We start from the raw sequence: 26,812 nt of genomic DNA, 5'->3' as shown, positions 1-26,812 counted from the left end.
TCAGCTTTTTTCCACCTCAGGTTCATACTGTACTTGTAGTAATGACGGTACAAATCACACAAATCGAACAAATGAAGGTGACCCTGTTTAAAAAGAAAAAAGTCTTATTCAGATACTTTCATTCACAGGAACAGTTTAATTACTGCTTGAAAAGACGCTCAGACTACAAAGTTTCCACACAATTTAGAGAAAGAAGAAAAGGGATAAATGTTTGAGAGCAAGGTTGGGCTTGTGATTGTGAAATCCTTTTCTACATTTCAAATCTCGCATCCTCCAAAATGGAAAAAGGAGGAAAGTAGTACTAGTTTCAAGTGTCACCATTTCACTCTTCAGCAGTTAATCTCCTAAATAAGTTGACTTCAGTGTGAGGCTGGACTAATAAGCTGCTGTGCAATAAATCTATTCTGAATGCACCTTAGGTTAGCACACAGACAGCACCTGATGGGTTTAGTGAACAGCTTTTGTTTTTCTCACCCAGAACTGAAAGATCAGCGAACAGGATCACTAGAAGACAAATTATGCTCCAGTACTAATCTTCACCACGGCATCACCCACTACCCAGCTGTCCCATATTTTACCAAGATATTCATACAAATCTTTTACATGATCCCTTTATGGATCAAAGTCTTTTTTTTTTCAAAGCTTTCTTCTCTGAAAATCCCAATTGCTCAATCAGACACCTATTTCCGCCGAGGTGCCTCAAGTTAATGACCCTGTTTCTCATTTGGGCTCCTCCCTATTTTCCTCTGGCGTTGAGGGTGAATGCTTAATCTTCAGGGGAAGCTGTCAGAACATGATGAATGCTAGCACTAGACTGGCTCTCAAAACCTGCATTAATTTTTAAGCACAATTACTGGAACAAAAAAAAAATTAATTCAACTATGCAAGATGACTGCAGAGGCACACGCAAGACCTGGAAACTTGCACGTGCTGAAGCGGTATTTTAGCATCTTTGAACACAATCGTGAGAGTTTTGTTCTGATGTGCAAGAGGGAAACGAAACAGAGCCAGAGACACTTTTCACAAAACATGTTTTGCCTTGATGTGCAGGCACAGATGGCAGTGTTTGGGGGCTGCTAACCCGTCCAACTCTTAGCTGTGGTTAGCAATCAATGTCCCATTCATGCTCTGCCTCATCTCCTTTGATCCAAGAATTAACAAGACAGATGAAAAGAACAATTATCAGGTCCCACGCTTCACTTAGAGGACTGCCTTACACAAAGTTAGCTTGGTTTATGCTAAGCTTCGCTACAAAGAGAGGTTTTTTTCCATTCTCCCACTATCTGCTGTGGAGATTTCACCGAAAGAGACTGAGGGGAGAGATAAAGAGGACTAAGGAGGCTGTGATGGAGCAGGGAGGGGTGAATAATTAATGGGTTGTATTCAATTGTAAAAACCCAGGATGCACACAGCAAGCCTGTAAATATGGATACTGCAGAGAGAGAGAGAGAGAGGGAGCATCGTCGCATTTCGAAATTCAAGTATGTCAAAGGACCCTGAATTGAAGGTGCCTCCTTTATCCCTGTGAAAATGATGTTTGTGAGACATCAGACGCAAGGATTTAACAGCAGCGAGACTATACAGGAAGAACCCTGGAATCAAATATGTTTCCTGCTGAAAGCCACAAAGGAGGCACAAGGCCATGCCCAGAGTATCTACTGTTGGTGTGTATTGACATGGAAGACGAACTTTCTATCTTATTGCAGTCGACAGAGGAAAGCAATGAGTCATCTCAACCTCGAAGTTCTGTATTATGGCAGGCTTTTTGTGTGTGTGGTAATTAATGACTCTGACAATGACCAGCGGGTACATTCAGAACATTTCACTGTCTCATTGTCATATTATTAATATTCTGTAATTTTGCTTTTTGGTTTGTTACTATAGATTATTGCTGTTTTTGGTCACCGGTGCATTCCTATGATCTACAACCCTGATTGCATTGTGTGTTCCTGAGCTCATGTAGTTTTTTTCCTTTATACAATCATGTGTTCACAAAGTGGTGAAGCTCGCGCCATCCACGCTCGTGAACAACTGAGCCTTTCCAGGATGCCCCTTTCATACTCAATCATGATACTATGACCTGTTACCAATGAACCAAACAGGTGTTATTGGAGCGTTCCACATTTTTCCCAGTCTTTAGTTGCTCCTGTCACAGCTTGTTTCAAACATGTTGCTGCATTAAATTCAGTATATATTTACAAAAATCAATGAAGCTGATGAGGTCAAGCTTTAAAGGTGTAAGATTTAGTGGCATCCGACGGTGAGGTTGCAGGTCATAACCGAACACCCCAGAGTCTGTTTTATTTATGTTTTACACAGCATACCAACTTGTTTGGAATTGGAGTTCTAAGTGTTTAATCCATGCAAATTAAACCTAATTTCCTTTGGTATAAAGTAGAAGATGAGTTGATCTCTCAGCTTACTGAAATAAGCCTAACCAAGATGTTAATGCTGCATATGAACAACTGCAAATAATTATCACGTTCATTATCAGTTCAACTGCTAATCATTTTCATGATTAACTGAGTAGTCTTCTGCTCCATAAAGTGACAGAAAATTGTGACAAATTCCCAAAGTGATGTCTCGTCACTCGACTCATTGCTCAGCTGACTAATCGTTTCGGCTCTGAATGCTGTATTTGAGCTATATCTTCCAATCAAGTGTCATAAAGCTGAGAATAAATGAAAGAGCTTTCTAACATAAGCATTTGAGGATAAAATAAATCCTGCTGGCGCTCCATAGGAGTTTTCTGTCAGGGTTTGTGCTATGTTCTACGCTCCCACACTCGGCTCTGGCGGGATTGATGGACAGCTGGACAGGCCATCATCACGTCTCATTTGGCCATTAACACCTTCAGTCACTGCAGCTCACTGTCACAGACTCCATGCTCCCTGAAAGCAGCCCCGAACTCGGAGGGCAGTCATTCCTCGCTCCTCAAACAGCCTCTGTAGTGGAAACAGGCCAGAGGCTTGTGATGGCAGCCGGATCACAGTGGACAAGCCCTGTGGCTCAGCTCGGGGCAATTGTCACAAAGCCATGCGGTGGACCCGCTCTGGGAGAAGTATGCATTGTGACTGACTTCAGTACTTCTTTGAATTGAAAAGCTTTTGTGAGGTCAAATTTTAGATTTTGTGCCCACAATGTCACGTAAAATATATTTGCATAGCTGTTAATCACAATTACGGCTTGGAGAGGCTTCACCAACAGCAGGATCATAAAACAGCAAATGAGAGGACAACCCCTCCACACTGACAGGGAGGTACAGGGAATAACTGCTACAATAACATCAGCTATAACAAAAAAGTTGCAGAGGAAGAGGAGACTGCCAAGGGTACAGCAACGCAGACTAAGCGTGGACAACAGCTTAAAATTGCTTTCATTGCTTTTGTGGTTTGCTTCTACTCTGTGCATAGTTGGGTGACAGACAAACACTGTTTCCAAGCTACTGTAACGTTCATTTGACTGTACAATCATCACACACTATTTGCCGGCAGCACTCTACTGTACCTCTCTAATGGTTTGCAAGACACTTTCTGCCAAGATTCACAGAATATGGTTTGGAAGAGGAAAAAAGAAAAGTGGCGCATTTTAATAAGAGCGCACTGGCAACCCAATTAGAAATGATGCAAAGCTTACAACCTAATACCCTTTGATTCACTGTTTGTATTCCTGTATTATAATCTCAGCTCCACTCCTCTTGGCATACTCATAACATGCTCACTCAGCCGTACTCCAGCTGCCCAGCATGCACATTTGACGAGAAGAAAAAAAAATCACTTTTATAAAATCTTTAGTCTGGGGATTAAATCCATGTCATCAGACCAAAGGCTGACTGGGTACCCTTTGAAGCTGGATAGATCCCTCTAAGAAGGGATGAATGGCAAAATAGAGGAGAGATTTCAGTGTTGGCTGATAGCATTAAGCAAGCTGGGCTCTGCTCTCTAGTTTTTTAGTAATGATACCACCAAAAAGGAAAGATGACAGCGAGAGGAAGTGAGTGTGCCTGAAAGGGTACTGGTTGTGATGTTGACAGGGACCATTGATACGAATGCCAGAGAGTGTGTGGCCTGATGCTCCAGCTGCTCAACATCAATGCACCATTGACCAGCAGAGTGTACCATGGAGACAGTGCAAACAACACAATACAGTCTGAGAGAACATCTTGTCCACAGAAGCCCCCAAAAAAGAAAAGATACCCAGGTTTTATCATTTTTAGGATGATGGACAAAACCACACTATTTTAGTGCATGTATGTATACAGTGTGTAGTCTACAGCAGGACATTGCTTGGCTTCTTACACTGGTATTCCTGCTGCTTCTTCAAAGAGCATGCATACCATTCACTGTAGGTAATACACTGAATATTGATAAGTACCTTATACAACCCCACTTTAAAGAATCCAAACCATCCCTTCAGCTAAGAGCTTTGAGCTGCCTTAATATAACCAAAAAAGAGTTAATCAGGCATATAGAGTTGAAACGATTGGTTGGTTCTGTAATCTTTCTCTGCAGATATGCCAAACATTGTTTAGTTTTAGCTTCTCAAATGTAAATATTTCACTCTTTTCTCTTCTCTTTTCTTTGTCTAATGTGACTGTAAACTGAACACATTTGGATTGTAGACTGTTAGCCGGACAAAACGACATTTGAAGACGTCAGCTTTGGTTTTGGGAAACTGCAATAGATATTTTCATTATTTTCTGATATTCTATAGACCAAATGATTCATCAGAAAATTAATTGGCAGATTAGTTGATAATTATCGCTGCAGGTCTACATGCATTAGTGCAAGAGGACATTGTAGAAGGACCTAACTTGACATAATATTGTCAGTAAATGTTTTGCTGATGTGAGCGTTTGTTCATTGATATTTGGTCTTAAACTTGATCAGCCATTAGCTCTGATCTCTCTGTGCTCTTTTTCAGCCACCATTTGCTCCAGTCCAGCTGTCCAGTACAGCCGTGTTTTTGGTGAATTGTCACCGAGCAGCTCAACAACTTAATCTCTGAGTTTATTGTGCCCAAAAGGGGAGATTAGTTTTGCAGCAAAGATTACAGCAAAAAACAGCTGACAACAAACCAAGCACAGGTACTTCAGAAACAGTTAAAGGTGCATACACAGGAACATCAAAAATCAATAAAAACCACTAAAAGGCATAATGTTGGTGAAAAGGGAAACAGTAAAAGCGATAAATATGGCAATAAAGCAATGAATGCAACAGCGTAGGAACCCTGAGATTAAAATTCCTGAGAGTTCAGCCGAGCTCTTACACAGAGGACAAATGAAACAAGAGCATCAGTGCTTTGCTCTGTGCGCTCGGAGAGAAACGTGTTATTAAGGCCCTGCTGCTGTGACCTCCTGACACTCATTCAAATCACTCAGGGTGTGCTCCATTTGGCCTTGCCAACATGCCACATGCTGTGTTGTGACAAGGGTGGGGAGAGCCGCTGAGGACAAATGGCAGGTATGACGTTGAATCCCTATAGGCTGACAAACAAAATTATTAAGCAGTGGCAGGCAGAGTGGCTAAAGCCGTGGGAGCACTTCTTGGGGGAAACAAGTTGGATTAAATATTAAGTAAACATCATAAATTTCACGTAGGGCAGCATATTAAAATGTTGTAGCACTGTCTATAAAACTACAGGCAACAATGATTGATGTCATCCATCTTTGGGCAACTTGCAAATGCTAGCACAGATAATAATTTTCAGTTTGTCAGCTGTGTGAAATGTGTTTTCCGGTCTCCAGTGTTGGCCACTGTTTGCTTCACATGGAGCTGTCGCTGTTTCAGGCCGTCACATACAGCATGTATGTGATGTGGAAACCATGCACGAACCAGCAGTGTTGGTTCGTACTACATATACAACTACATATATACAAGAAAGGCAAAAGCCTCCCCCAAAAATAAACAAACTGGAAACCAGCACAAAAATGACAATTACTAACATAAACCACCACCTTCTGAACACACACGTTAAAAAAAGTGTGTGGAACATAAAACAGCAAACTTACTACAAACACTGCTTAGTCCAGCACGGCATGATGGGAAATGTGTGCTGTAGCTATAACTCCATCTTTCAGCAAACTTGGTGCAATAGAGGAATGTGTGTGTATGTGTGTGTGTCTGCTCCAGCTTGATTGCCAAATGCAGATAAATATATTTATTCAGTGCCTTCTCACTGGGCATCGATCTTGTGTTTACAGGCGTACCGTCGAAACAACAGACCTGAAGCATGCATAAACGCTTCGGATCGCGGTTACGTTTGGGAGACACAGCTGAGACGCGAGGCTGCACGGAGCCAATGAGGAAAACTGCAAAGATTAAAATGAGAGTGTGTCTGTTGCATGAGATGTGCAAGAAACGTGTCTGATAAAGCTTGTCAGCATAATTCCTGTCAAAACCAATCAGAAAATGAGCTAACTGAGGATATAGTAGCGATTATTATAAACCCTAATATAGCTGTATATAGCCAAATATAACATGAGCTGTACTTTTGCAGTTATTTTGGTGAAAGCAACAAAAGATGTATAATCATTAACGCATTACTCTACACAGACAGTAATACTGTAAAGTTACTTATTGTTCCAGCAGGTTTTGAGTTCACCCTACACCATCTATCAGAGAGTGATGGATGACTATCTCCACCAGTGACAGCACCAGTGAAAATGAGGTCCTGGTGGTCGACAGTAGAATCATGGCAGGGATGCAGCGATGCAGAGCTGTGCCTCTTTCAATTGACAGAGCTCAGTTTGCTTGCTTTAACCAGGGCCTGAAAGTAAATCTTTTGTCCAAAGCAAGAGGTAGAAAAACCAACTGAGGTGGAGCAGCTGACACAGACAGCCAAAGTAAACAGACTGCCTCCCGCCCCGATTCCCCTGTCGCACACTTGGACCTCATTTTAAACTGGGACTTTGGCTGCTGGGGACAATCATACATCACCTTCTGCTGTTCAGAGTTTCCACGAAAGATCTGGGAGCTCCTAATGCTCTCGTTCCTCCTTCATCTTCTTAGATACAATGCTGCCTTTGAGTCCTTCAGGAACAGTCAGCTCCCCTCTGCATTGCCCGTCTATATGTAAAGGAACACAGAAGAGAAGTGAACGGCGGTGTTCTCATGATAAAAATTCCACTTTATCCATTCAAGCATGCCTCAACACTGAAACCCTCTTTGACAGGGTGGCAGCAACCGGAGGGATGCAGTATTCATAGCTTCTGTCTCCAGGAGCGCAGATAAACCCGGGCTATACTTAGAAGCTCAAAGTGTGATTTGAAATATGTGATTCTTCACAAATACGTCTTTGCCCCCCTATTGTCACCACCGAGGGAGGTACACTTGGAGCTTTCGCTTTCTGTGACAAAACTATCTCCCTTGCACACTCTGAAATGTGCTCAGCACTGTTAGCCAGCTATTACTTGACTATTAGGGCGCCGCTCTTGGGGAGAGATTTATTGGATTCAGAGAGTGCTTTACATGGCAGCTGCCACAGTCTTCCTTCATTTGATTTGTGTGCAGCAGACACGAGAAATGTTTCATTCTTGTGATCAAGCTTGGAAGAAATTTGCCTGTTGGCTTTGCCTTCAGCTTTCTTATTTTGTCAGGACATATAGAAATCTGGTTTTGCTTCAAAGACGACACCTGAGAATGATTGGATACCTCTGAAATGATTTCTCAATCGTCTAAAAGGCAGCCACTGCAGTGAAAAAATAAATAAAAGTTTAAGTCCGTCCTCTCATTTTGACGTCATTCCCGTCTCTGATCCTCCATCTCCCCCCGTGCATGACAGCAGTTTATTGATCTGCAGGATACAAGTGTCACAGCATCATCTGGCTGCACTATCAATCAGTCGATCAGTGGCATTCATTCTCACTTGGTTGGGAACCCTGGCAAATGAAACGCCTCATGTGGAGCAACTGCGAGAAACTGTCTCATGTTCAACATCATTATTGTGGTCCTAATGCAGTTTAGACCAGGGAATCCATAGGAGGGTTTCTTTCTGACTCACGGTTCTCCGCAAAACAAACAAGCAGCAATTTGTAAGCAACTATAATCAGCTGCATTCAAATGAACACAATATAGCATAATTAAATAACAGATTTTCTGGTTAGTTGCTATTTGAGCGTGTCTGTAGCCTAGTTTTTGAATACAAATCATTATACTGTAGCCGAAACTTCCTACTGTCCACTCCTTAAGTCTGTCTCATTTGGCACATTTAGGACATTCCCATTCAAGCACTTACAAACCGCTGTGCCTTCACAGCAAAGCTCAAAGGGCGCTTTTGTGTGTTGATGTTGTAAACTGTGGCGCGACATGAAAAATTAGTTCAGGCAAAGTGGGACACACACAAAGCCTCAGCTAGTGCCTCTTGTTCATTGCTTCACTGCCTCTCACACACACATTTCTTATCTTTCTCTCTCGCTGAAAAACAAATTCCGTCTTGAATTAGAAATAAAGGAAACCCCAGGACAAAGTCACATCCTTCCTCCAGCCCTACCATTCTTTCTCCAATGATTGTGCATATGTTGGCAGGTCCTTGAGGGAGTCTTTCATGAATAATTTACGTTTTACATACATGCAGATGGGAGGAGACATGTTTTAAAACTGCATATAGTGGAAAATGCGTCATGTAGCACGGACTCTGTATGAAGAGGCATTTAACACTGCACCCGACCAACAGTTCAATTCTGGGATTCATTTTTATCATCCTGATGTATAGAGGCAATAAAGGGGTTCCAGCTGAGAGGAGGATATTTGTTCAAATAGTGTACACATACATGTTTTTGTTTTCTGTCTCTATTGGTAGGTTTGCTAATTTATTAAGAAAAATGAAAGGAAACCTGAATCACATTCAGGAGACAGAAGGCCAGATGCTTAGAAATGTACAGTATAAATACAAAAGAAAAAGCCTTGTGAATCTTTAATATCATTATTATGCCTCGATGACCTCTTTAAAGAGTTGTTTTGTCCTGTTCTGCATTTTCACTGTTTGACGTTCTCCGCAGAAGTCTCGAATCCTCCAGCCTGCTAGCCCAGGGCAGTAACACAGACTGTTTGTTAATGGGATCTGCATTTTGCATGAAGAAAGTGTTAATGAGGGAATATGAATCAGCCATAATATCTGCAGCTCTGGTGGAGCGAGCTAATGGACAGTGTCCTGGAGAGGGGAGAGAGGGTAATGGGGAAAAGGAGAATTGGCTTTGAGGTAGGTGTGCGATGTCTGTTATGGAGATGGGATGAATGCAGATAGGTGTATAGATGTATAGAGTTACAGTGCATGTAATGAAGCTTCATGCTCACTCTCCTCTGCTCTCCATTTCAAGTACTTTCCATGCCCCCACACCTTTGTACCCTTGTTTTTTGTCCTCGCTACCTTGAAACTGACTCACCATACAGGGAACATTTCACTCGGCATTCATGTGACACTGACTCAGAATGTGATGCATCCGTACTGATTTGTGTAAGATTTGCAACAAAGGTTAGTGTGTATTCTTGGAAGAGAACTATGCCGTGTCTGAGATCATCCGATGTTGTCCAGCACAGGGGGTGTCCGACTGGGAGGTGCAGGAGGGTTTGGAGGGGGGAGATGGGAGGCAAAGACACTGCGTGCGATGAAAGGCAGTTGAGGTATTAAATTCCTAAGTGCCCGACTGCCACAATTTGCATCAAAAGGCGCACTCCTTCTCCGAATCATAGCTCAGTAACATCTGAACACACAGACATGATACACATATTTTTTGATTCAGCACGATGTACACGTGAAGATACCAAGCTTACTGCTATTGCGAATGAATATCCTTTTTTTTTTTTACATCAGAGAAAAAACTCGCTCCTGATAACACCAGAACTTGCCTGAGGATCATCATGTTTGATTGAGTATCAAAGTAATCCAGTCTGAACGTTCGAGGGTATATTGCAAACAGGAACTGCTAATTGCTAACTGGTGCCAACGCATAAACAAATATGGACCAAAAAAGAGGTCATAGTTGTGGACTACATGGCAACATTATACAGACTGTTTACATCTTCCAAGTGCAAGTAAGACAAAGACTAATAACACGAGTGACAAAATCCATAAACATCAACTTTTTTCCAAACACATCCTCATCCCGAAACGACCAAATATGTCGACTGACAGTGACTCCTAAAACAACATGGCTGTTGCTGAATGCCAGCGACAGGTGTCCCAGACCTTCCTCGTCATGTGGTTAACGCAACACTCACAGTTTGTTCAGGTTTAGGCAGCAAAGCTACTTGGTTCGGTTTAGGAAAAGGTCATAGCTTGGGTTTAAAATGTTTCTGTTGTGTTACGTAAATTAAATAAGTTAACACTGACTTTCGGCTTCACCCAGGACATGAATAGAGGTCTCCTTCCATATGTGGACTTTCTTGTTGTTTTACATTATGTTATCTGACTTTCTCATTTGCTCCTGTCATAATTACTACAGCCATAAGAGGCCGTCAAAAGCAATCGACGTACATGCTCACCAGAAAAAAGGCTAGGGGAAAAAAAATAAAATCATATCACAAGGTATTGTGATACGAGTGATATTTAAAGCCATTCATGTAATTTATGGAATGTGCATGTGTAGTGAGTCCAAACAATGTCAGTTACACGTGTAAACATGGTTACAAGACATTTCTAACATCCCCCCTACAATATACTGAGGCGTAAACACAAAGCATTCGTCTCAAATACCACAGCCGGTGAGTCACTGCATTTACAGGACCTGTCACGATGCACCTTTGCAATGACGACAGGCCTTTCCTCGCTGCCTGTACTGTCAAAAAACAAAACTCACAGCCTTCAGTTTGATGCCCAATAATAATTAAGCTCCTGTTTGTTTTGTATATCAGCAGAAACTGACAATGAAGAAAAATGACACAGAGGAAGCTGAACATTACAATTCTCTGCTCTGATGGATTGTTGAACTTTTTCCTCATATGCAGGTGAACCTGCATCGTATTGGATTGTTTGCAATTAAAAATCATACCAGGGTGAAAATGGCACACACAGAGATAGAGATTCAAGTAAATCTATGAAAGACATTTATGTATTGTAGCTGTCCAGCAGAGAGACACGCAGGCGGCGTAACACTCTGCACTGAGGACTTTATCTCCATTCTCCACAGTGATCATATTGGTCTTTTGGGCCTAAGTATTTCCTCTACTGATGCATAACGGCCAAAACAGCAGTTCCCTGTCGGATTAGGACGTCACTGTCAGACGGTCCCAGCTACACCCTGACAGACCTATTAGCAGGACGCATGTCATTGTGAGGCTTTGCAGAGACGACAGGATGTAAAATCGAGGGGTGTGTCTTGCGGCATTTATTTGGTGCCTTTCAGAGTTTAGAGAGAATGAATAAAACATCAAAACCCGACACCATCAAATAAGAAAAAAGGTAGTAGCACTACGCTTGTAGTACCAGTGTTTTCTGTACAGATTATTTAGCATTTCTGAAAGCAAAACATTCACTCTTGTGTGTCTGGTTGCGTTGCACATTGTGAGATCGTTGTGGGTTTGAGGTGCAGCTGCAGCACCTGTGGATGAAACTGCCTGCTTCAAGTGCTCGGTGCAAGATTTTCTACTATTCATCGAAATTCTTGTTGAATAGGAGGCACTAACTAAGAAATTCAAGACACGCACCGCTGTTGCTTGTGTAAACACCAAGTATAACGATGGCCTTGGTGCTATAGAAACAACAGCTGAAATGTTATTCAGTTAATTATTGGCTGAGGTGCTTTAGCTGCAGTCTGGCTTGGTGGGAGTTTGCCTGTCATTCTGCCTTGGTGGTGGCTGGCCAGTCGCCAATGGCTGATTCAAAATTTAGAACTGCTGTCGGCAATCTTTGATCATTTGGCAGAGAAAAGACTTATACTTTTCTGAACTGTTTCATAGGGATTTTTATGTGTCCCTTCATTTTAGCATTTAATCTTTTTCCAGCTCTCCAATGCTTAGTTAAATCCCCAAGAGCAACTCCCTAGTGGGCATTAAACTTTTCCATGCTTGCAACAAATTTAAGTAAATTGCACTCAATTAAAATGTCAGCACAGAGCATGTGTGGTTCTGCTGTAAAAGAGCCTTTATTAAAAAAAATAAATATCCAAAGACGTGCAGCTAATAGCCCTGGAAACAATTAGCAAGATAGATAAAAAAAATCTAATCATGAAGTACTGTCTGCACAACTTCCATTTGATGGCAGCCGTAAAAACTGATGCTTTATCTGATTTATCACTGACCTGTGCAGAGAGAATGGGGTAATCTAAAATCACTGCTACTCTACGCTCACCCACAGTTTATCTTAAGGTTCCTTCAAGTGCGAAACAGAATGAACAGAAAATTTGTGAGATGCTAACCGATGAGATGGCTTTACTGGCTATTTACTGCTGAACATCTTGTTAATTTGCACTGGAATGCAAACAACAACTTTTAATAGTGATTCATTTAACTTTAACTAATGGGTCACACTCACTTAAACGTGGCAAAATTCCAGACATACTCCAGTAAATATTAGATTTAAAACTTTTTTTTCTTCCATAACAATGTGTGATTCAACTTTAGTGAAACCCACAGCGGCTCTGTCAGCCATCAGCGTGGCAGTGCGCACAGCAGTTGGGGACCGTGGTCGAGTGCTGAGGAAGCCGGAGTTCCTCCTCGTCACAGTGAGGGGAGACGGTCGCTCTGTAGATTCTGCAATTTCCCTGAAGTCCCACTCTCTGCAGACAGCTGATGTTTATCTGCTCTGCCCATCTGGGCCTTGTGACTAAACATCTGGTGAAGCTGCCACTGTGCATGCAGTGTTTCACAGAGTGATGACAGTGAAAGAGCACTGCTGTCCACCCCTTCCAAAAAGATGTCAAGAGGCAGGGAGGACTTCATCTATGAGATGGCGAGGTTTATTCTCAAAGCCTGACTCAATTCCCAGAGTACCGTCGAGCACTCAAGACGGTGCACTGCAATTATCCTGATTGTGGTTTTATTAGTTTGTGATCACACTGATGGAGAATAAGCTGATTTGAAATACGAAGCACACTCCTTGCCTGCGGCTCTCCTTCATTTTCAGGCTTATATCATGATCTCTTTGGACATAATCAAACAACATTACCACCAATGCGCACAAAGAGAAGTGCAAATGTCAAATTAAAAAGCTATTTTCGGGCCACCCATTTGGCAAATTTGCCTACGTGAAGCATAGAGTGCTCTGGAGAATCATTTTGTCTGTACAACATGGAGCGTTTTCCTTCTATATGGTGCTTTTATTAAAAAAAAAAAAAAAAAAAAAAAAGTCTGTTGATGGTGGTTAACAAGCAGGTGTTGCTCCATCATTATTCCACAGGGGCTCCTTCTAGCATGTGCAGCAGTTTCCCTTTCTAACTGTTTGTTTCATACAAAAGGCCAAGTCCATGTAGTCACCCTCCTCCTCCTCCTTCTCTTTGAGGCTTTCCCCTGGAATGAGATGTTTTGCAGTGACTGGTAGGCCTTCATCCATTATGGATGCCGTGTTTTAGGGGGATGATCCGTGCAGGATGATATAAATATCTCCTTTTGGTTCCCAGCAGGACGGGAGAAGCAGCATGAGACAGGCCACTGTGTGGTGTTGAGCGGGGCATCTTTATTATTTGATTTGATGTCCAAAGTAAAAGAAAGCAGAGATGCACATGTGAAAGCAAAGCTGTTCTTAATTCATGAGTCGTGGCGAATCTCTTGACGCCCCCCACTCCAATGAGATAGACCTACAAATATGAATCCAACATTGGAGAAAAAGATGTTGCAAAAAGAGCCGTGACTGCCTGCCACTACACCTGCATGGCCATTAAAATAACTGCAAAACGTCAGTGATGCGCAGGGACGGATTGACAGCTGCTGCAATGGAGCAGAACTTTCTGATCCAAGTTTTTGCCCTTTGTGTCCTCTGTTACAGGCCGCGCCACAGCGGGAGACTGTATGTTAGCATACAAAAGCAGCATGAAGTAAAGCCTGACGGATATGTGTGTGATGGTCAATTGAGAGAGAGAGCGAGAGAGGGAGAGCTGCAGGCCTCTCCCACCGTGTCCACATCCATCCTTCTATTAGTCTGGCACTGTGGAGGAAGCCAGCCTACTGTTGAGAGAAAGCACACACACATAGAGAGTACCCAGTACTGTTGATTCAGGGGGTAGGACAATCAACGCAGGATGAGATTTAAGAAAAGCAGACATGTTCATAACGCGAGGAATGCTATTTCTTTGTTCATCAGGATGCTATGCTCTTAATTTAGCACTATATTTCGTAACCTTTTCGGAAAATGCTCAGGAGAGGATCTACATGAGCAGAGCAGCGTGCAGTTATGAAGTCTATGGAAGGGTGCCAAGCAGCAGCGAATCAGTTATGCTCAAGGCACACAGAAATAATTCATTGCGGTGCTCTGAAAGCAGTTGAGGCAAGGGTGCAACACAGAGCAGATTTCCTGTGCTGGTTCCACGTATTATTCCTGCTTAAATTTTAGGGATCCAGAAACCAACTCTGACTGTCTGATGAATGCAAATGTCCTGTGCAGTTTGAATATGATGTCAATTAAAATATGGAGCGCATGACATAGAAGCTTGTCTCCCATCCACTGACTTAAGCAGGACTCTGTGGGAGATTCCTGAAGCAAGTCCAAACCTCGGCAGTGTTGGAGACTAACACAAGGCAAACCTGCATAAACACACTGAGCAATGCATTGTTGGTCAGATGAATGTGATTCCATTTCATCTTTCACTTCCACTGCTTTGTAGAAAACACATCACACAGAGCTGCTCTTTCTGTTGTTTCCTCAGCGTCTGACACTTCTCTTCTGGTTTTGCAGGAGCCTGCTGTAGAACCCACGGGGTCCTCCTGTGACTTCCTGCCTGCTTGAAGGACCGAGAGCTAAATGCACCCGAGTGATTCTGGAGAAGCACAGAAGACAGCCTAACTTCACACCTTTGTTCTCACCTTACGAGAACGCTCTCTGTGGACTTTCCTCCGCGCTCTCCCTGTATTGTTTAGTTACTGCATGTAGCCACCACTCTCAGGTGCAGAAAACGAGCAACACACAAGGAGGAAAGAAGAAAGAGCAAAAGATAAAGAGAGCGAGGCTGCATAATTAGTATTACCGAGTTTGTGTCAGAGTTAGAAACCATGAGAAGAGGCTTCTGAAGACAACTGCGCTGTGAAAAATACTGCGGCTTACCTTCAGGACATTTGTATGTGTGTGTGGGTATATGTGTGCACACCTCTTTCATTTTCAAAGGACTTGAATTTGTATTTGGATGCGGATTTAGCCTTTCATTATGACTCTGCGAGGAGGCTTTGAGAGAGCGTGGATTGGCTGCCACAGAAGTGTCTGCTGCCGGGTGTTGCTGCTGGCTTGTTGTTTCTTGATCGCTTCGGCTGCCAAACCCAAAATGCCAGGCCACACGCACCTCAATTCAATACGCATTGACGGGGACATATCTCTGGGTGGGCTGTTCCCAGTGCACGCGAGAGGAAACGATGGCAAAGCCTGTGGAGAGCTGAAGAAGGAGAAAGGGATCCACAGGCTGGAGGCCATGCTATTTGCCCTGGATCGTATCAATAACGACAACGAGCTGCTGCCTAATATCACCTTGGGGGCACGTATCCTGGACACCTGCTCCCGGGACACCCATGCTCTGGAGCAGTCGCTGACATTTGTTCAGGCACTGATTGAGAAAGACTCAACTGATGTCAAGTGTCTCAGCGGGGGGCCGCCCATCATCACCAAGCCTGAGAGAGTGGTGGGGGTGATTGGTGCATCTGCCAGCTCCGTGTCAATCATGGTAGCCAACATATTGCGTCTCTTCAAGGTCAGTTTCTCCCACTTTCTTTACTTTTTCTTTAATATCATTCTGACCGTGCTCGCAGAGATGAATTCCCTGCAGTGTTGTGCCTACGTGTTTTTTTAGAGATCAGACTTTCAGCTGAAAACAATCCAAACAAAAGGCAAACTTTAAATGTTAATCGTGCACCATGTCAATATGACCACACTATAAGCAAAGTTCACTTTAGTGGAATAAACAAGGCCACACAAACACACTGTCAGTTTCACTTGGCATTTGCTAGTCCGTGCTCTTATCTCCTTTCTTTTGACCTTTTTATTTTCCTGAGAAGTGTTCGTTTTAGACATTTTTTTCCGCCGTCCAGAAAACTAGACGCTGATCATTACACCATAATTCTCCTCACTAATGACACTAATTTACCAAGAGTCCTCAGTGTTGCCTTTTTCTAATTAATTCGGGGAAGCCATGCATGGCACCATGAGCTCATTGCACTGCCTTTTAATGTAGTACATAAAATGAGATTCTGTATTGTGTTTGCTCATCAGATGCAAACATAATGTGCAAATGAGAAAACAAAACATAAACAATATATGACAGGGCTGCTGTAATACCTGCTCAGTGCTGTCAAACCAAACTACAGGCACAGGCAGACTAATAAGCAGAAGGACAAAACATGTTTTTTTCATAATATCCTAATATTCATGCCAGACTAGCTGCAGTACAAAGACAGTGGTTTTTTTCACTGTAACCATGATCTAAGAACACAGGTCAGGACCTCTTAAAGGCTCTTTAGACTTGACAAATTTGATGAGGCCAGTGAATTAGTATGAATCTATTCAATCCTGTAGGGGCGGCGCATACAGGTTTTACCTTTCCGGTTCCTCATCCATTTAGCTTTCAGTGGCTAGCGAGGTGGCAGAGAGCATTGCTAGAGATTCCGTTGCTGTTCCAGTGTTAACAAAAACAATATATAGCCACTGTTCTATTCACACATTTAAAAGGGCTCTATAAAAGATAAAGCCTGAATCACCTGCTGTGACATTGATTCAACTAAGTTTCATCTGTGTAGCCATTCTGGGGCCAGCTAACTGACTAATACAATCCGCCTTGTCACAAGCCTGACTGACATGTCACAAGTCAGCCAGAGTAAATGCAGCACTCCTGCATCCTCGCTGCTTTTTTAGAAAGTGGTGGATGAACTACCTGACACAAGGCCGGCATTGGTTCCCCACCATCACAAGTCTAAGTCCTCCATATCCACAAGTGCATACCTGTCAAACAGCTTTGATCATCAGGGGAATGCACGCTTATTATCCCCAGCACTGAGCAAAAAGGAGGTTGGTGACATATCTCACACAGGAACCGTCTCTTTGCTCAGCACTGTAGAAGTAAGCGGTAGTCTGTCTGCAAACACTGGTTAGTCACAACCGTGGCACTCCGTGTCACATGCCAACATCTCGGCCTGCGCAGGACTCTATTTTCTATATGCACCAAGTCTGTGGGCAATGTTTCCACAGCAGACCATCAACAATAAACAGTCCACAATCAGGCTTTCTGCTCAGGCAGCAACACTGCTCATACAGTCCTGACACGTATGAGCTGCTTATTAGCACAGAGCACAGGAAGGAAGAGAGACATAAATACATTACTATAAAGTAAGAGACATGCTGCCCTATCCATGACAATTTTACCACCCTGCAGAAGACACGCAGCGCAGCGCAGCAGTCCACACACAGGCATCATGACGCTGTTGAGCATGTAACCAGACAGACCCAAAAACCTGGAATGACTGCCACAGCTCATGCTATTGCACAACTCTCCAACCCACCAAACAAGGCTGCTGGACTCCTTGTGGAGGGCACATGAATCTCCAGAGGAGGGCCTGTCCACTCACAGGCTTGTGAGAGACGTCTTCACACAGCTAATTGGCAAGCCTCTGTTTGGGCAGGATTTTGTGGTTGTGTGTTCCAAATTGCACGCCAAATCCTGCAGTGGGAACAAATTATTTCCTTTTTCTTTTTTTTTCTCCTCTAAAGAGCATTGAGCTGCTCCATCCAAGACTCAGTGTTCTTGGGCAAAGAATGAGTTTTGTGCGAGTGTAGCACCACTCTGATTCAGAACAACGTCGATGGGCCGAAAGGGTGCATGAATATTTCACCCTCTGTGTTGAGGTCAGAGTAAGCAGGAATCCTTTTTTGATGGACAATGACCTTAGAGGTGTCTGCCCAGTGGGTTTGAACAGTTTGCTTGACAGGGCGTGGTGCATGATGCACAAATCCCACTGAGGGATAGAGGAAACACTACATTTCAAAAGATGGTCCCATTTTTTAAAAATGGTTAAATTCAGCCTTCTTCTCCAGGTCTTTATTAAACGTAGATCATAAAAATGATAATAACATTGATGATAAAACACTGATAGAGTAATAATCAGTGTTGACTGACATGAAATATATTATCCCGATGCAATTATCAGCCATATTGTCCAGCCTTAACTGTGGACCGATCATGCCTACTGTCGTGCGTAGTCACCGTCCAAAGTCCCGCCCTGAGCCAGGAAAAGCCCTGCAGTATCTGCCTCATATTCTTTACCTAAGCAGGTTATCTTGGATGAGCACGCAAGCATTGAACGGCCTTGTACCACTGCTGGGTACAACCCAAGATTCTCCAGTCTGTCCTTGACAAGATACAAGCACTGACAGGTAATGGGAGCAGCCATTAGCTGAGCATGTTCTGTATATCACAGCAGTGCTGCAGAATAACCATGAGCTGCACCTTCTGACTCTCTGCATCAGCAGTGGGATCAGATGGAAGGAGGGAAACACATCCAAATGCATCCACCTCCAATGTTGGATTGGCTAATGGGGAAAAAAAACACAGGCTTTCACAGACATATCAGCTTTAAAAAGCATCAGGAAATCTTGTGTCAGTGATGCATTTCAGGATTGTTTTGGGGCACTGACATGGCATGCAGTGCACACGGGATAAAACATGGATGGTAAACAGGCAGGCTGCTCATAGTGGTGCTGATTGTATAGTATAAAAAAAATCTAACATGGAAAATGCATAATTGTCCTAACGTTGCTCCACTTTAATATGTAACACTGTGATATTGCTGTGCAACAGCAATGAGTTGTCCAATCTTTTCTCAGGCTCAAGATGTTTGCAGCCATTTTTTCCACAGCACATATTGGAACACCTCCAATCAGCGAAATGAACTGTTCATATGGCTAAAATCTGACAAATGCTTCATCAACCCTGTGTGAAAAACAGACACCTCGCAGTGTCACTGAACTGAAAACACTGTATAACAGACACAACGGGTCTGCTGGAACAGTGGCTTCCCCCCCTGGTTTGTCTTCTTTCTTTCTTATTCTTCTTATTCTGTCTTTGTTCAGCGTTGGTTTTCATAATGTCACACTAAATGCCAAACAGATAGCATTAATTGCATAGAAAAAGCAAAACCGGTCACAACACTGGTGGCAACCTTTCTTAAAACATCGTTCTTTTGACATTTATTCCTGTAGTATTTGAAATAAACATTGCAGAGGACTGGGAAGCTTTAAAGCCTTTAATCAACTTATCTTCTGTTTTGCACTCGACAAGCGGAACAATTTTTCATGAATCACACTGATAGGGAAACAAGAAGCCATGGAAATGTGATTTGCATGGGGCCCAGATGTGGCCCCAGGTGTAAAGAATAATACTGGGTTTAATGTTTTTAATAGTATTAATGCTACACCGGGTCACGAGATGATATTGAATATGCATGAGGCAGAGCCTTTACTTGTATTTCAATTTACTGTACTGAGGCAGATTCATATCACTCCTTGCTTTAGTTCATTTGTGCCCTTGTTTCTATAATTTTCTCTTCAGGATTTAATTATCATGCGAACAAATTTAATAATGTAAACAAGCTGATAAAATGTTCCCGCTGTGCTTAATTTAGCTCATCATCTCTACCATCCACCATCCTCTGTTTTACACACTTGCGCTATGTTTGAATTTGCTTGACTGCATTGTTTCATTTAGCGTAATTGCCCTCATATTTTGTTCAGGTGATTTTTCAAAGAATGAGGTTTTTGAAGGAAAGAGAATCAATTTGTTGGCTGCGTTTCACTTTCGGTAAAACATTATCATTTTAAGGGTGACAGTGCTGCAAGGCACCGCATTTCTATTGCATAAAATAAGAAGCCACAACACATTTAGAGCCGCTGTCACTGTTAAAATGCAAACTAGAGGGATGTTATAGAGAATCAGACATTAAGTTTAGAGTTTCAGGTGAGTTAGGAAGAAAGTTATGCTCATTCTCTGGTAGCTGTCGAAAGACATCATGAGAAATACGGCTATTCACCGAATTAGAGGATGACGAGTCACGCTGAGGGAGAGTGGGTATACTCAAAATAAAATAACTCATGGGATACAGACAACAGACACAGAAAGCGAACGATATCTCGAAGATTTCAATGTGGTCTTTTTGAACAAACACCATTTGAATTTCACAGTGTATAAGTCAGCAAGAGCCATCAGAAACCACTCTGCTGCAATTGAATGCATTCCTCTATCGCTGCCGTGAGGAGATCGACTAATAAGTAAAGCTAAGGTTGTACTCCGGCACGGCGCAGCTCGGCAAGTTCCGGCTCTTCTCTGCATCATTAAAGTCACATATAGCCATAAGTAGGACTCCCCTGAGTGGCAGGGAGGGTTTCACTGCTCACCACTTCCTTCTAATGACTTCAAAAGTCGGGCTCTGCGTCTCTCAACCTTTCAACCTATTTCTTTTCCGCACTTGAACTGCTGGGTTGAAACTAAACCCAAGCTGCTGATGAGACTTTCTTGCTTACTATAGTAGGCAGATGGTTTTATACAATGATGAAAACATTAGTAAGCTGTTATGAGGTGTAGCTGCACGTCAGTAGCTGCTTGTGGCTTTGTGGTGTTTTTTTTTTTTTTAAGAATTGCATCATCCAATTTTCATGTTTATATGATGACTTAATTCACACAAGCACAAACATGAAAGCATACGACCTAAACATAATATACAATATCAGTTAGGAAGTGACGCTGCCATCCTCATGAGTCTGTTTGTTTGTTTGTTTTGTGTGTGAGGAAGAAGAATTTGTTTCCCGACTATAATTGGCGTCATACTCGCAATTGTTTTTCAACGCCTTACTTTTGGGCTTTTCTTTATCCTCCTCATGGTCTTAGAGTGGCTGAGGGCGAAGTGTTTGCTCAGCACTTCAGAGCAGGCAGGATTCCGTCCCCATGGTGTGTCATGAATATTTTACTATATTGTTACGTAATTTCCGCCCAGGGATTGGGGTTGAAAGCTCCCTCTCTGCATCCCCTCATCACTGGATCCAACGCTTGGTCTGCTCTCGTCAGTTGGGTCTTTATACTGCTGTATAAGCGGGAGCATAGTGCACCAGAACTTGAGGTAATTAGTGGTTGGTTGCTTATGATACTCAAGACAGACAGAGTGTAATTAAAGTCCCAGGCTTTTGATTGTGTCTTTTATACCTCACAGAAAACAGCCACACTGGCTGGCTTGAGGGATACTGCTGCAGGAGTGAGAAACTGCAGGAGCATGCACTGTGTTTCAGGTATTGAAGCCGACTTGCTGAGACAATCATAAGCTGTCAGACAAAAAGGGAGGTTGCTTGGGCAACTTAGACACAGCAGCTCTCTAAATTAGGTACAAGCAGGCACAGTGAGTCTGCAGGACTAAGTCTTTCCTCTGTGGAGGAGTGAGCTTGGAACTGTGGAGACAGATGGAGAGAGGAGAGCAGGGGTGGTAGATAGGTATACTCTGGGCAGAATGAAGAGGGTTAACTAGTTGTGCTGTCTATGAAGCAGAGACCTTGCATCCGCCTCTCTTCCCTCATTAGAGACAGAGTCAGAGGCCCTCAGGCACAGTGCCTTACTCCCCCTCAGCATTTCTCTGAGTTGAGACAGGGCTCTTATTGGATTACCCCATCAGCCTACAGCGAGGAAACACTGAAAACTTCTGAAGTTATGAAAAATATGCAAACATTTGCTATTTATTTTCACCTCTGAATGGTCAATCTATCTATGTAACCATAAAGGTAAATATCCTTTTCTGTAACTGTCAGACGTGAATAAAAATCTGCAGTATTAAATTGAAACGTTGCATGTAATCTGTTGCCGTAAAGATACAGAGATTGAACAGGCATACAGTGTAGCTGTTCACTGGGGTAACAACATGATAGGCTGTTAAAATTGCATTTATCTCTTTTGTTCAGAATTAACTACTTTCTAGCTATAAAGTACATAGTTATTATGGTTAATGTATTAACAAACATGCACCTAATTACACAACCTGCAGGCACAGAACAACACATGCATTTGAAGCTGTGTTAATCGATGACCTGACAAATTAAGTCAAATATCTGCTCTCCTTTTACCTCAGTTTTGTTCTGCACCAACTCCTAATGGGGAGTTGGCTTCTTTCAATGCTAAATGCTCCACTATGTTCACAGGCAAGACCAAAACTCGGAGCTGAAAGGTGCCAGAACACCTCATAAAGCTGGGAAAGACTGCAGAGTTTGGTGACAATTTGCCATTGACATGCAACCCGTTGAACATGAACAAAGCCATTTGACCCAATACTGATATAAAAACATGAATGAGTGCAGCTTTAAACACTGCATGGTCATTATCGAGCAAAACAAAAGTGGGGCACATTTTGAAGAAACTGTTGTATTCAAGGAGACTTCTGTTGCTCAGAGTCCAGTACAGCTAGATGCTACACTGTGACTTGCTGGTGCTTTATCAAACTCGGACAGTGCTCCCAAGGTGTGCCCTGTCACCTTCACAGAGCCAAAACACCCTGGAACTGGGTGGTAATTAAAGTCTGGACAGGGGAGCTGATTCTGTCTAAGCGCACTCCTTTTCCGTGCTAAGTGTAATTCGGTGCACATAACGCTACATTAGTTCAGTCACGCAGCCCTTTCCCTGAAACTCACCCACCCATGCCCGGCAAATCCCGTGCACTCTCTGAAATCTCTGCACCCAGAATGTCCAAGCAACACGAACAAAAAGGGGAGAGAATCAAATAAATGTCTGAAAAACAAGCAGCAAGCAATTGTTTTCAGTGTGTTCACAGACCAGTGAAGGCTTCCATGGTTTTATCTGTGCCCCTCAACTTGAGTTTCACAACTGAGCAGACCAAATCCATGAAGCTGTCTTTCTCAACCCTCCGATTGCAGACGTCCCCCATCTGCCATGCTCTGGCTACAGAGAAGCAGCTCCTTTAGTTCGGGATTAGTTCCGACTCGGCTCACTTTGCCCACCCAAGCCCGAGCGGTCAATTCTCATGACAGTCATGAGTGAAGGCTGCCCAGAACCTTGCCTTTAATGCTTGGCACTATTTTATCCCCTTTCTCCTGCCGCTTGCAAATCCTTCTGAAGGCAATCCGGACCACTCCTGGTAATCCCAGAGCATAGTGACAAAACGCCAGTGTGTGGCTGTCTCCTCCTGTGCATTCTCTTTCTTGATATGTTAGATTTCACTCAAATTAATTTCTGGCATTTAATTAGTGTGCACTTGCATGCCTACTGAGGGGATGCTAGCAGGAGGGGAAAATGTTTTTTTTGTTTTTTTTTTTAACGTGTGATTTCGTTCTGCTGAGCACTGCTGTGAAATTCTCAAAGCCAAGAGGGACAATGAAGAGCAGAACATGAATACCGACAAGGTTTGCTTATGTTCTCTGAGTTGGAGTCGACACTATACCGCAGCGGTTGCAATTTGCACATCTCAGACATTTAAACACGTGCATCTGGTATCCTGCCCTGGCTTTTTTTTTTTTTTTTTATAAAAGAAGAAAAAAAATCACATCTTCAGAACAGAAACCAACAAACAGAGCCGAGTCATCACATAGTTTGCCTGAAAAGAGCGTGGGATTAAAGGCTTGGAGCTGTCTCACCTGTATAATCTCACCGTCAACCCACCAATCCATCACTCTGTCCTGCTGTTTGAGGCTGTGCAGCTTAAAATGTACTCAGACTTAAACAAAGGCTTGAAGCCGCAAGGAAGAGACAACAGAAACCTTAAGTAGCTCAAACAGAGTTAAATTAGAAGTAATCAATGGTGCCATGACAGCTTCCGTATTGATTTTGGGAGAGTGATTTTTATTTTTCTTCAACTTGAGCAGTCAAAGCGAGTGTCAGCTGGTGAAAACTGAGTGATGAACGGAGAGCTCCATGATTTATTAATTTCAGCACAGCAGTTTCTGTGTTCTGTTCTTGACTAATACATATAAAACATACATGCAAGAAAAGGTCAATATGAGAAAAAATTCACAGTAGAGTTGCCTGAGATCTCAAAGGGATTGCTCCGTCAGCCTAATGCCAGCCGATATCCTCAGCCTACCCTGCAGCAGGGACAGGGAGAGAAAGTTTGGCTGCCTTCAGGCTAAGCAGCTTGGACATCATCCAGCCTTCCAGCACATGAGACAACACGGAGGACCCCATGAGTCACTGCTGTGTCACACAAAGGGACTCGCTTTCTGGTCAGAGGCAGTTGGGATTTACCATGAGGACGGAATATTCAAGCTATAATTTTGAAATAACAGAGCTGGGACAAGTGAATCTATACTTTCAGCACTTTGTCTTGTGTGTAATATTCAAAATCATTATGAATGTTATAGCTTTTATGCCCTGAGTAAGGAAAAAAAAATCTACATTTTCTTCTCTATCTGCCATCTGATGTGAGCAAAGATTGTTGTTATTGTGGTAATTCATGATGATCTTCAGCTATTTCTTCTTCTACTGTGTATTCAGGGCATGTGCTCATCCACACAATGTATTTTACCACAGAGCCATAGAGAAACAGCCATGGTACCATGCACAGTGACAGTGCTAGCATGCAAATATTTAGCAGATATGCTGTTTAGCATGTTCAGCTCAATTCAAAAGACTTTATTGGCATGAGAGTTTCAAGACAGCACAAACTAACAGTGATATGAACGTGCCAAGTGACCAACACACCAGCACTGTCCTCCCTTAAGCCACGCGACTGGCATGAAACTGACTGAAAACCCACCACAACAGCCTGACGGTAACAGACGTGCACTCATACAGATACTGGATATGATCTTCTTGTATTGCGTACAATCTATTAACCAGGTTGACAGTCACACTTGCTTTTAGAAAAGATAAAAGGTTTCAAGCACGAGCTACATTTTACTTTTGGTGTTCAGTAAGAATCTAACATGTCTCTTAATTAAACAATATGAACTCAGTGAAATGCACGAGCTGACGAAGCCATCATTTCCCACAGCTCTCCCAGTGTGCTGCAGTAAGGTGTAGCACCAGGAAGATCTAACAAGCATCGGACTGGTGTCATGAAATTCTACTTATACATTTCTAGATTAATGCCATTGATTTCCTCGGCTGAAATCACTGAAATTGATTAACCTAATCTCACCCAACACTCTGAGAAATATATTTAAGACGTGACTCCAAAGACTGAATGAATGAATGGTCATTGCACAAAGCACCAATGGGCATTTGCTGATTGAGGTGATGACATCATTTCCCAAACGCTCCTTTTTCATGTACACACAGATACACAGAAACAAGACTTCAGAGGGACTATTTAAAAAATCTCCATTGTAGTGACCTAAAAGGCCGTTTGCTTGTGAGCTAGAGGCCCAAACATGGAGGAAAAGGTTTATTTTCCAACATATCTGTATACATCTGGTTCAGGCCTAAAGCACCAGCGTCCATGTCTGATGCTCTTAAACAAGATGGTCCCACTAGTCTCATGTTTACGTTTTCTTCTGTCTCGGTACACTTGAGCACTTGCAGGTTTCTGCTTCCATAGCAGCACTGAAGAAAGAGATGTTCACATGGCTTTGCAGTCGCTGCCGTTCAGTGAAACCAGTTGATCTCTGAAACTAGTGTCCAATTAGACTCGCAGCAAACTTAGAGGCAGAACAAAGAAGCCAATCACCCATGCTCTCCAAATATTTGTACACATTCACATTACCAACTGGCAGAGGAGGATCAATTCTCATTTACAGGCTAATTATCGTCTCAAGAGCTTCCTCACTTGGTAAAAACACTATAAATCCTTACAGACCGGCTGTCTGTTTGTCCCCACCCCATCACCTTGTTTCTTTAACCTGTAATCATTAAGCTATCAGGACCTGAAGGCCCTCCGTTACAAAGACACAGTTGGATATTGACCCAGCATCTTGAATCTGGCGTGACAACACGCCTCATTTCCTGACATGTTTACCTCGTCCTTCCCTGGCTCAATGTCAGTTTTCGGACTTGTACGGCTCAGGACTGGAACATATTGCTATTGATTGTATCACAAAGGTTCCATGTTGATATTGAACTTTAGATATGTCACCTTATGTCTCAGTTTCTATCCCAAGCTCTCGTTTCAATTGGTGTAGCCGATATTTCCAGACTGTGCAGTAAGAGCTGTATATCTTGTCCTACTTTTACTCTGCTTACGTAAACACCTCTGCCCTCTGACTCCTTCTCTCAGGATAATTTCCTGAACTCTTGCTGAAATGGTGTATCAATAAGAATGCAATTTCTGACACTGTAGGATGTCTGAATGCTTGAAATTCCGTATAATCTTTTGTCCCATGGCACAAACAGACTCTTTGCATGTAGCCATGTTTAGCAGTCCTGGCGGTATCAGTAATAAGAATATGAAAAAAAAAAAATCATAATCATCTCTCACGGGGCCACTCAGCCACGGAGTCTGTGAAATCTTGTTCTCAGGCACCAGCATTCTGTATTTCACGCTGAAGTAGTGTTTTGTATCCTGAGGTCCTTTTATATTTGTCACTGCTGATCTGTCTCATGTAATGCCATCTGTTACACGGTGAAACATGCCGTTTTCACCCTTTTGTAACGTATCCTGTAGGTCATCTTATCTAATCCAGGATGGCTTTGCACTTTCAGGCTACCCCTGGAGTATCTGAAGTATCTGAAGTATTTATGTGTGAATGTGGATTTCAATATGGGCTTCAGTAA

General features: G+C 42.8%; 1 protein-coding gene across 2 annotated transcripts in view; it reads left to right on the top strand.

Moving 5' to 3' along the window:
- LOC139335557 (metabotropic glutamate receptor 4-like) overlaps positions 1–26,812 on the top strand; it is a 180,229-nt gene that overhangs the window by 37,319 nt on the left and 116,098 nt on the right. The window contains exon 2 of one of the 2 annotated variants that reach the window (XM_070969208.1): positions 14,824–15,823. In XM_070969208.1, the coding sequence (XP_070825309.1) occupies positions 15,290–15,823 (534 nt within the window). In that variant the 5' untranslated portion in view covers positions 14,824–15,289. Of the gene's footprint in view, positions 1–14,823; positions 15,824–26,812 lie in introns of those variants that run through there. The other variant, XM_070969207.1, reaches the window with a different exon arrangement.

This window comes from Chaetodon trifascialis, chromosome 8, assembly GCF_039877785.1.
Source record: "Chaetodon trifascialis isolate fChaTrf1 chromosome 8, fChaTrf1.hap1, whole genome shotgun sequence".
Lineage (NCBI taxonomy): Eukaryota > Metazoa > Chordata > Actinopteri > Chaetodontiformes > Chaetodontidae > Chaetodon > Chaetodon trifascialis.
Note: the sequence above shows the minus strand (reverse complement) of the source record. Positions and strands in the feature narration are given on the sequence as shown.